We start from the raw sequence: 12526 nt of genomic DNA, 5'->3' as shown, positions 1-12526 counted from the left end.
CTCATATGTATAGTTATTTAGTTTCCATTAGATATATTATCACGATTTCATCTATATTAATTAGTAGAGATAATTTAGGAATCTAAATAATTTCTCGATTTTTAAGATATATTATTAGAGTAATTAGTTTTGTTTTACCATATATTACTTATTGTTTTTTATGCAATATTTTAGGGATTAGTTTTGTAAATACCTTTTTAAATTACTGTTACTAAAAAGGTAAAATTCAAAATGTACTTAAAAATGTATATATTTATATATAGATATTTCACTTTCTTTTGTTTGTATTCTACGAATTATCTAGCATGGACCATGGTGGGCACACTTTAACAAAGCAAAATACTATCATTAGATTTCAACTGTTTATTCTTATTTCAAAGACCAATGTGGATATTATTTTTTGAAAAAATATTTAAAATCTTAAGGAATATTTATTTCTTTAGGCTGCCAAAATACTTAATAAAAAATATCTTCTTAGCAAAAAAACTTAATTCGAAGAGCAAGTTGTACGCTACAAAATTATTGCGAAGGAACAGCGCACAAAGACTTTGTCGCGCGCTTATTCATTGTCGTCATTTTCTGGGTCGTATTTTGCGTCTTGAAATCTTCCATAGCGCAACTAGGCCCAAACCTCTTAGGCCAAGCAACATCACCAGTAGCTTTGATCTTGGGGAACCACATGGGTGGTCCATCTTCCAGCGAGTTATGCGTGAGCCTCGTCAAACCAGAGCCGTCCAAATTCACAGTGAAGATCTCACTACTCGGGACGTTGAAATGAGGAGTTCCAATTGGCTCCGCGGAGAGTCCAGCATAAATAGAAGTAAACACGATTCTCTTACTGTCGGGACTAAACATAGGATGCATTGACACCCCACCGGTCAAGTTCTGCGCCAGCTTCCTTAAACCGGTTCCATCCGGGTGAACCACATACAAATTCATCAACAACGTACCGGGAAATTCCCGGTTCGATGCAAACACAATCCAATTGTTATCTGGTGACCAAGTAGCAATCGTGTCGTTCCAGTTCCCATTAGTTAACCGGAACAAACCACCAGCTTCACCTTTCTCCGCGTCCATAATATAAAGGTTTTTAGTACCGGACCGAGCAGAACGGAACACGATCCTTTTCCCGTCAGGTGACGGCCATGGAAACGCGTTGTTCTCTCCCTTAGTCGTGAGCTTCTTAACGGCGGTTAACGGGTTCGTTGCGTCGACGTTAATGGCGAGAACATCGATTTGAGATTTCCCTGGTGCTAAAGCCGGACCTGAGCTTGTGTACAGTATCCCACGTCGAACTGGATCCCAAACTGTTCCAAATCCCATCTGCGGAAGCACTTGACGTAGACCTGAACCGTCTTGTTTCACCACGAACACGCCTGTGAAGGAGAGAAACGCGAACCGATCACCTTCCGGCGAGATTGTCGGAAACGCGCCGTCGAATCTGAAGAGAGAGAGGTCGTCGGAAGTTGTTTTGATGTTCTGGAGGAGATTCCGGGGAGTGTTACGGCCAGTTGCGTCGCCTCTGCAAGTATGGTACCCAACCCGGGACGAGTCAGGGGAAAGAAACGGGTTAAAATGATGACTCATCGGCGATACGAGACGAGTCAAATCGACGAACGCGTTCTTCTTCAAATCGAAGAGCTCCACGTGGCGGATGTCTGATCCTGGCCTCCTTGTGGCAACAGCGATGAAGTTGGTGTTGTTCGGTGACGCGGCGGGTGTGAACGCATGAATACCCGGTGGTGTGACTCGTTGAACCGTAACAGATTTGATGTCAACCGGACCGGTTTTGGGTAAAACCGCTCGGTACACGCTGATCCAACCGTCGTCGCTTTCCCGGTGGAAATAAAGAGTAGAATCATCGACCCAACTCGGCCAGCCGCCTTGCTCAACGACCTTGACTCGCTGAGTCCCGTCACGAGTTAGGAAAACGTAGATGTCTGTACTAATCGGTTTCGCAACCAAGCTCCAAGCCGATCCTTTCTCTCCGAACGAAGCCACGGCGGTCCATTTTCCAGACGGAGACACCGCCGGAGAAAAATCAGCGATTCCAGGTGGTGTCAAACGCCGAGTCGACTTAGATCGTAACTCGGTAGAGTAAACAGCGGCCCAGCTCGCCATCGGCTTACCCGGATCCTCATGTGTTGACACGTAGACGAGATACTCGTTAGTCAAAACAGGCTTATCTTGCATCCAGTTCACAGCCATGCCACTCTTATCGCCGGAAAATAACTGAGCACGAACTCTTGACCCGGAGTTAGAAACGACGTCGTAGTTTAAGCTAGGTGTTCCGTCTCTCTCGGTGACGTAGATGAGATGTACAAGAGACGAGTCTTGTAGTTGAATACGAGAGTTGTTGGGAAGAAGTGAGATAAGCGCCGGAGAAGGAGAAGCGAAATGGCCGTTGAAATTAATGGACGTGCCATCGGTGAGACGGTGCTCATCGGCGGGAGAAGGTGGACGTTTGTTTGTTGGGAGGGTGAAGATGTCGAATTCAAAAGTGGGTCTCCCTATCGTCGTGAACAAGATGGTCGAGCCATTGCTCGATGAAGCTGACGACGATAAAGAGAAAAGAGAGATGAGAAAGAAGAAGAAGACGAGATTGGTGTTGCTTAATTTCATGGTGGACTCCTCTGTTGTTTTTGGGACTTTGCTAGTGGTGGCGGGGACATTTTATAGGTGCAAGTAGTGATGTGGATGATGATATTGATTTGTTTACCATTTTGGGAAGTTTCTTTTTTTCTTTATTAATTAAAAGCAAAATTATCAAGCTATATGATATGGTTTGTTTCCATTTTGTTAATTGTTTTTATAATTGATCTTAATTTGTTTACCATTTTGGGAAGTTTCTTTTTTTTTCTTTATTAATTAAAGGGAAAATTATAAATAAAGGATATTTTTCTAAAAATTTGGCCATCTACACTTTTTTTTTAAGATTGTCAATTGTGACGAAAATGCCCCTACTAATAGAAATAGTGAAGTTTTTAGGAGTTTGAACCAATAAACAAACAGAAAACCCATGTTAGTATACAACTGTGTAAAAAAAAAAAATTTTTAAATGTTTTGGATGTCAAAAATCAGTTTGTAATTTGCTGATTTCTGGTCTAAATTGTTTAGAATAGACTTTCTACGATTTTTTCTCTTTCTGAAACATTTAGATTGTTCATTCTACAGTTTGTACATGTTCTACGAAGTTTAGACGGAAAATTTGTTCTAAAAATTTCAGATTCTGAATTTTGTATGTTCTACAAAATTAAGAATATGAATTCTACGTTTTTCTTCATTCTACTTCAATTCAGAATTCGTTTTCTACGTTTTACCCTATATACTAAAAGAAGTAGAAGATATATCATAGAAATTTTAGAATTTGTAATCTGTAAACCTTAGAATACCCTTAAAATAGAAAGAAAATAAATTAAATAAGGAAAGTGAATATTTTTTAAATATTTTTTAAATATTCTTAATTTATGGTTAAGATTTCGTAATTATTGTTTAGATTTGTTCTAATAAATTTTAGAATACATATTCTAAATTATTTAGAAGCTAAACAAATTAAGAAAAATCGACATTATACCTTAACGTGATCGGTCACCATCTCTTCCACCTTCCACAAAAGCTTTCACTTACCTGTTTATGATGCAAATCTATGTTACTTGTGGTGTATGGACACTGGATGCCAAGAAGGAGTGGAGATTTATTGATGATGAAGAAAAACGTGCTAGATTACTGATTTTGCAACCCACTACATCTCTTGAAGAGTTGAAGGTGATGGTTTCAGAAGACTATGAAATAGAGCAAAATATGTTTGATGTGGAATTCAGTTATCTACCCACAGAGGTTAAAGTTGATTGTCCTCCTGTTGTATTGACAAATAATAGAGGTATGAATAATTTTCTTGCATATCTGAAAAAGATAAACATGATTCGGTTGTGTGTTACATTCAAAAGAGTAGTTGATGGCGATAGGAGTAAAGTCCAGTTCGATCTGAATAAGTTGCCAGTTGATAGTAGCGATGGTTGTAATGTGGAAGTTGATGTGGGAAAATCAGTAGGTATTATTTCAAGGAATTCACCTAAGCCGACTAATGATGTATTAGAAAAGCCTACTGATGCTAATCTTGGTGATGCTGCTGGTTTAAAGTTGGAAGATTCAATGGTAAAAAATGGTGAATATTTCAGCAGTAAGGAAGCTTTACAGGCTACTATGGAAATGTATGCAATGAAATATAACTGCGACTATAGGATTACAAAATCTGATAAGAGATGGTGGTGTATACGCTGCATTGATAGTGCTTGTAATTGGCGTCTCCGGGCTGAGTGTTTACAAGCGTCTACATATTTCAAAATCAACAAGTTTGTGGGTAACCATACATGTGCCCCTTCAAAAAAAAACTCATTTTGTAGGACTCCATCTGCAAGAACAATTGGACATCTCATTAAGCAAAGCTATGAGGGTGTGAAGGAAGGTCCTAAACCGAATGATATAGTTAATATTATTCGTTCAAGGTACGGCTGCGAGCTAACATATCACCAAGCTTGGGAGTCTCGGGAGTATGCAGTTAACGAAGTTAGAGGAATTCCTGAGAAAAGTTATGCTAAGATTCCAAAATACTTGCACATGCTACAAGAAGCGAATCCTGGTACGTTCACGAATTATGAAATTGACTTTGATGGAAGATTTAAATATCTATTTATTTCTTTTGGTCAATCAACAAGAGGGTTTTACAAGTCAATGCGGAAAGTGATAGTAGTTGATGGTACATTTTTGAAGAATAAATACAAAGGGGTTCTCCTAGTTGCTACAACTGTAGATGGTAACTCCAATTTGTATCCAATCGCATTTGGAATTGCTGATTCTGAGAATGATTGTTCATGGGAGTGGTTTTTTATGCAACTTAAGATGGTTATAGCTGATGAAGAAGGTTTATCATTTGTGTCAGATAGACATACATCGATTGCTAAATCAATTGGAAACATCTATCCATTGGCTAAACATGGTATTTGCATCCACCACTTGCTTAGCAATGTGATAACATATCATAAGGGAAGAGGTGTCGCTGGTAAGGTTGCAAAAGCATCAAAAGCTTATAGAGTTGCTGAGTTTGAGAAAGAGTTTGGGCAAATTAACAATATTAGTCCTGCTATTGGAAGTTATCTAGAGGAAGCCGATGTGACAAAATGGGCTCGCTGTCATTTTCTGGGTTATAGGTATGATATTAACACCAACAATGCAGCTGAATCAATTAATGCTGCTTTGAGGACACCCAGAGAGTATCCAATAATTCCTTTGTTAGACAGCATCAGAGAAATGATGACACGCTGGTTTTATGAGAGTAGAGAGTTAAGTGCAAAGCATAAAGATCCTTTAACTGTTGAGGTGGAGAAAAAGATTTCAAGAAGAATAGAGAAAGGTAAATTCATGAACGGTTATTTGATGAGCAGATCGCAGATCCAGGTTAAAGGTAATGGAGTAGACTACATTGTTGACTTAGAAAGAAGGACTTGTTCATGTGGAAAGTTCAGCATCCAAAAACTCCCTTGTAGACATGCTATAAAAGGAGCTTTTGATATAGGCAAGGATCTATATCCTTATGCTGATGATGTGTATACCACTACTGCATGGAGATCGCAATATGAGGAAACTGTTAATCCAATAGGTGTTCCTGAAGAAGAATGGCGAGTCCCACAGTATGTTGAAGATGCAAAAGTTCGACCACCTGAAACAAGAAGACATCCAGGACGGCGAAGAAAAAGAAGATATGAATCCGCTGAAGACAAGATAAAATCATCACAAAACTCACAAGGGTCAAAGAGACATAAGTGTGCGCGGTGTGGCAAAGAAGGGCATAACAGAACGACTTGTGATATCGTGATCTAACAATGGTTTGTGCATCAACTTAAGATTCCTGTTTTTGAATTTTTGATTTCACGGCAGCTGCTTTGTGATGAATGATGGTGTTTGATGGTTTTTATTTTCGATTAATAGACTCATTTGTTTTGAAATTCGTTGATGGTGTTGATTTAAGACATTTGAAGTACTCATGTGTTTTGAAATTCCTTGATGGTGTTTTCTTTCAATCAAACTTTCATTAAAACCAGAGTACAAAAAACAAGACTAACAAAAAGTGTTAAGCATAACAACAAAATACAGAAAGCAAAGACATCATATCATCTTCTTATAAAGCCAGGCCATTGAAACTGCCAATACGACTAGTACACAAATCCTCTGCTTGTTCGACTTCTCCATACTCTCTTTCGCAACCATTAGCTCTTGCCTGATGATCTCAATCATATTCTTCTCCATCTTTTCTTCCATCTCCTTCACCATCTCCTTTTGGAGCTCCACATTGTTTGTTACCATCTTTTTTAGGTCCTCTAAGAGTTGGTTTTGTTTGCTTTCAACCATCCTAATCTCCTCTAGAACAGCATCATCAACCCAACGGAACATGTGTTTCTCCTTCTTCTCCTAAAATCATTGTTTCGATAACAATATTTAATAAATTTCAGCTATTGTGATGAATAAGGACTGATAAAAGTAAATTACCTTCACACCAACAACACATCTGTAAAATCTCCTACAGGGATTCTCTTCCGTCTTTGAGGTGTAGGTTCTAATCTCTCCACCACACCAGCATCTACACGGAACTCCAACCTGAGAACTTCTCGACGGTAACCCTGACGATCCAGCCGAAGAACGTTGGCTCATGGCTCCTATCAGTTTTTACGATGAAGAAGAAGAAAGTATCGGGAAAGAAGAAGAAGAGAGTATTGGAGAGGAAGATCAATTATTGGAAAAGAAGATCCCTAATTTTAAGAAGAAGAAAGTATCGGGAAAGAAGAAGAAGAGAGTATTGGAGAGGAAGATCAATTATTGGAAAAGAAGATCCCTAATTTTATGAAGAAGAAAGTATCGGGAAAGAAGAAGAAGAGAGTATTGGAGAGGAAGATCAATTATTGGAAAAGAAGATCCCTAATTTTATGAAGAAGAAAGTATCGGGAAAGAAGAAGAAGAGAGTATTGGAGAGGAAGATCAATTATTGGAAAAGAAGATCCCTAATTTTATGAAGAAGAAAGTATCGGGAAAGAAGAAGAAGAGTGTATTGGAGAGGAAGATCAATTATTGGAAAAGAAGATCCCTAATTTTAAGAAGAAGAAAGTATCGGGAAAGAAGAAGAAGAGAGTATTGGAGAGGAAGATCAATTATTGGAAAAGAAGATCCCTAATTTTATTTTTTTTCCTTAATATTGAATTAAAAACCGGGTCATCGGTATGCTTACATCGGGTCAACATTTAAATTTGGGTCAATAGCTGGTTTAAATCTGATATGTTTAAATTATGGCAAATCGGATATGTTTTTGTGTTGTTATGTTAACATTTAAATCGGATATGTTATGTTTTTGTGTTCTTTGTGTTCTTATGCTTAGGACCTTATGTTATTGAGTCTCATATTAGTCAGTCCTAAATCAACACCATCGAGGATTAATACTAATGAGTCTGATATTGGTCTAACAAGCAAAAGCATCAAAAACCATCATTTACAAAACAATCATAAAGACACTTAAAAATTAGGCAAGGTCTACAAACTCAGCCGCATACACTGGACGCACATAAGTTTTCATTCGTTCCACTAGCACAGGATCCTTTGCTGCTGACCAAAGATCGACTGCCAACTTCAAACGAGCTTGCTTGATGTTTTCATCGTCAATCAACTCATAAGATAGATCACGCATGTGACACTCGATATACTTCAGGGCATAAACTCCACAATCACAACTTGACCGATTTAATTTAGGTGGCATACGAACCTGGATGATCTCGTATGGAGTCAACAAGGGAGCTTTTCCATCAACCTTTTTGTGAATCTCCTTCACAAGACGAGGGATGACATTAGCGAATGGCTCAACGTGTCTTCTGTTTTGGTATTGATTACAGTCGAAGACTTCAATTGTTCTTAGTCTGAAGTTAATGCAAACTGAGATCCAGTGATTACCGTTAATGAAGACCGGTGCATAAATTCTATCCAAATCTACAGTCCAACTTTTTCCTGTCTTTCCATGAGATGGCAGTTCACCTTTGGCATACTCTAACAAAAAGTGATTCCAAGTGTGGGTTCGTCCTGCCGATCTAAACTTATTGTAGTCGGCCTTGACGTGCTCGCTAAACTGACAATTCATGAAACCTACACGATCCAACTCTAGGCGGCCTAAAGATGTATGCTCCCGAAAAATATACATCATTGCATCCATTTCCTCTATATATTTAAAGACTCAGGTTTGTCTTACTTTAAGAAAATATGGTTATAATATTTAAAAAGATTGACACGTACCTCGTTTCCAAGCCATTTGAAGCCCATCATGACTCGGTTAAACAATTCTTGATCAAGTAAAGTTGGACCCAGTTGAATGCTTCTGTAAACGTAAAACAATTGTAAGATTACAAAAAAAAAATTGATAAATCATAACATGTATATAAAAATATTTGAACCACCTACTCGAGATGCCTACTCCACTCTTCGAAACCATTCCATAGATCATCAGAAACTAAAGTCAACACCGCATCCGGTTCATCTTTACCCGCGACTTTGGGACTAAGTGTAGGATCAAATTAGGTCACAACAGACTTTTGAGATAAGTGTCCTACTGTGTTCTTTAGATAGTCTTGTGTATCTACATTGAGGTCTATCAACAGATTATCTAAATCAAACAGTTCAACCTGTCAAAAAAAAAAATTATGAAAGGCTTTAGTTAAAGTTACAACACATAAATTATGACACATAAGTTTACGACACATAAGTTACAACACATAATTTATGTTTACAACATACACATACAAACAAGGATACAACAAAAAGGAAAGACCACACAACATATTACAATCGAACAAGGCATTGAGCTACTTCTTACGTACCGAAGTTTTGGGCTTCACTCGTGATGGACTAGGATCCACTACTGCTGGCTTAGGATCCACTTCTGCTGGCTTAGGATCCACTTCTGCTGGTCTGGATATCAAGGCCTTGATATCTGATACATCTTTCTCCATTGTTAGCAATCGTTCCCCAAAGGTCTCTGTGAAGCTCTTGAAAGAAGAGTCAATTAACTCCTTAAAGAACCGCTTCATATCATCTCCACATGAACAATGTGAAGTTGATGCTCTCTGAGATAGCACCATTCTTTTCCGTGTCTCTGCTCCATGGTCAACTTGCTTCTTCTTCCTCTTCTTCAAGCTAGACACTTCTGGGATATTAGCTTGCTTCTCACCACTCTCCTCTCCAACCGAAACTTCATTGTCCCCTCCAATAGTCTGAGATTGTTCCACACCAACATCCTCAATGTTATCATCTTCCACACCATATCCTTCGCCACTCTCCCAAATATGATCTCCAAGATCAAAAAAAGAAATCAAGTTTTTTAAAAATTACATAACCTGTTAAACGATAAAACTTGAAAAGAAATTTGTAATAGAATTCTACGTACCTGTTAAGCGGTGAAGATGCAAAATATGTTATGATGTGACAAGCTAAGAAGCAGTGAGAGAAGGAAACACCTCTGAAATCATAACAACAATCAACAAAGACATGAGAAAATTATATACTAAAAGTTCAATTTCGAAATGAAATTAATACAGATTCTAGAAACTATGACTTAAGAGCAAAAATACTTAGATCATTAATCATTTAGATGCAAAACAAGAATTTAAAGTATGCAATGATGAAAAAAGGTCCCAAAGAAAGAGATGATGATTACACGTACTGTTCTGGAAGACACTTTAGTTTCTTAATAGCAACCTAACTCAACCAACCATATGTATATGCCAAACTGTTTGTTTAAAAGATGATGAGAAAAAAATATATCCTAGATTCCTCTGATCCGATTTTCGAAAAAAAAATCTACAAACAAGAAGGGATTAGATGCAAAACGGATCTAAAACTTTGATTCTTTTGAATTCTGGATTGAAATCGAGTTTACAAAAGAATAAAAGTTAAACACTCCCAAAAAAATTCCACAATTATAAATACCAAATTCTATAAACATGGATAAATGGTTAAGAGAAATCCCAAACTGAAAATTTGATAATTAACTTATAATTATACAATTCTAGGTTAAAATCGAGATTAAACAAGGAAAAAATTTAAACATGCAAAAAAAATACACAAATTAAAATACCTAATTCGATTGACAAGGAGCAATGGAGAAGAGAAATCCAACCGGATTTTCCTTGAGCTAGTGAAGAGGAGACCACCTACTAAGCCGCCGATGGATAGAAGGCGGAAGACAATGAAGATGGAAAAACGGCGGAAGACGGTGAACAAATCGAACCGGCGGAAGATGGTGAAGATGGAGAGAGATGTCGACGATGGAGAGAGCCGACGGTGAGATGCTGACGATGGTGAGAGACGAGAGATGGTGACGACGAGATGGTGACGACGGTGAGATACGGCGGAAGGGGTTTTCTCGATTAACCCTATCAGAAATTTCTCGATCCCTTTTGTTTTTTTACTTTGTCGGGACAAAGTCACAATTTCCTTATTTTCTCAAGACCTATTACGGAAAATTAGGCCCACTAGATTGACATAATAATTTTACTTATTTTCTCAGTTTTCCTTAATTCGATTTAATTTTACTGTTTTAAAAATTTCAGGAGACAAAAAATCAACAAATTTAATCTGAAAATATAACTAAGGGTATAATTGGCTATTTTTATATCCTAAATCCTATTTAACCAAACTTTAAAAAAAAAAGTGTAGATGGCCAAATTTTTGAAAAAATATCCTTTATTTATAATTTTCCCGTTAATTAAAAGCAAAAATATCAAGCTATGATATGGTTTGTTTCCATTTTGTTAATTGTTTTTATAATTGATATTAATTGATAAACATATTGTCTTTCTTTTTTCTTTTTTGGAAATGGGAAAATATCAATCAGAATTGAAGGTGATGGATGAGAGAATACACTTGTCTAACCATTCCGAGACAGTAGTATCTTGACACTATCTTGATATGATTTGAGGCAAATAAATAAAATCTTGGACTCTTGATGGAAATTAGATATTTGCATTTTTAATATGGCTAATAACTGATCATCAGATTGTTGGAAAGTAGATCTTAGCATTTTCAATATCACTTTCTCAAGTAATATAAGATTTTAGGAGATATGTTACTTCCTGACTTCTAGTATATCTCGTTCCTCACAATCTAGTACTTGGTTATCATTTTCCTTGTTGGTTTCTTTATTAAGGATCTGTTCTCACATTATTCATCAAAATTGGCATATTTTTACTTCTTTAATCATTTCCTACTATATTAATTGGGAAGTATAAATATGAAACTAACTTTAAAAAATAAAAAAATTACAAATACTTAATTAAGATTAATTAATTAATTTAATAAAGATAATTAATTAAAAATTAAAGATTTATGACAGATCACATAAAATAAAATTATCTAATCAAATAAAATCTAATCGAATCAAATCTAATTCGTATTTGATAAAAAAAAATAATGAAAAACTAACAGCTTAGATTTTAAAAATATAATCGAATAAAATCTAGAGTTAAAAATTTTCTTAATTTTTTTTCAGCACAGGCTACAAATTTTATCAAAAATTTAATTGAAATTTTTTTTATCAGTTCTGTTTAACCGTTTAGATTTTAAAAATTAATAAATAAAAAAATAAAATATATAGATATAATATCATATCTATTTTAAAAAGTTATATTTATCTTTTAACCACCTTTCTTTATGAAAATAAAAATAAATTACGAGTATAAAGTAAGTTACGAAAATAAAAATATATTATGAAAATAAAATAAATTATGAAAATAAAAATAAGTTGTCAAAACACCATGAAAACCTAAATTTTGGTGCAAGATTGGTAACAACTACTCTAAGTTTGTTGCTCCTAAGTAAATCATCAAATATTTTCTAGAACTATAGCAAGCCTAGCTATATTTAATTGTTGTTTTTACATGTTAGTTATATATTTTTACTTATTTCGTAGTTATACGTTTAATAGACAAAAGTTTAAACCATTTTATTCATTACATGCAAATGTTTTATTGACAGGTTTTCAATAAACATTTTTATAATATAAAAATTATTATATAAACAAACTGAATTTTTAATCATATACAATTATAAATTCATAATAACAAAATAATTTATTACAAATTTCTATTAAAAAAAGTTCAGTTTACTGTTTACTGTGGATTAGTACCTAGTTGCTTAACATAAAAAAAAGTACCACATTATTCAGTTACGAGTTATCCTTTTTTAGTTATATTTATTTTTGAACAAAGTTACGAGTTATATCCTAATTTTTTTATTCATAATTTGGGGCCCAATTATAAGGTAAGACTTCACTCTTACGTGCATTTTATTAGTGCATTTTATTAATTTGTGTGAAAATAAGTTTCGTTGTGAATAGCTATGATCTTTGTGAAATTTTTATATTCCTAAATATCTTTTTCTCCAATTATTAGTGTCTGATGCGGCGAAGTCGTACTTGTCTACTTGGTTTCATGGACTTTTA

At 35.6% G+C, this 12526-nt stretch overlaps 2 protein-coding genes across 2 annotated transcripts; both read right to left on the bottom strand.

Annotated features, from left to right (window-relative positions):
* Positions 410 to 2718, bottom strand: LOC104787018. The gene has a single exon (XM_010512513.2). It carries the CDS (start codon positions 2620 to 2622, stop codon positions 520 to 522), a length of 2103 nt encoding a protein of 700 aa, XP_010510815.1. The 5' UTR covers positions 2623 to 2718; the 3' UTR covers positions 410 to 519.
* Positions 6163 to 6705, bottom strand: LOC104706317 (uncharacterized protein At4g04775-like). Its single transcript, XM_010422499.1, has 2 exons — positions 6544 to 6705; positions 6163 to 6465 (listed from the first exon to the last, which is right to left on the bottom strand). Exons 1-2 carry the CDS (start codon positions 6703 to 6705, stop codon positions 6163 to 6165), a joined length of 465 nt encoding a protein of 154 aa, XP_010420801.1.

This window comes from Camelina sativa, chromosome 1 (assembly GCF_000633955.1).
Source record: "Camelina sativa cultivar DH55 chromosome 1, Cs, whole genome shotgun sequence".
Taxonomy (NCBI): domain Eukaryota; kingdom Viridiplantae; phylum Streptophyta; class Magnoliopsida; order Brassicales; family Brassicaceae; genus Camelina; species Camelina sativa.
Note: the sequence above shows the minus strand (reverse complement) of the source record. Positions and strands in the feature narration are given on the sequence as shown.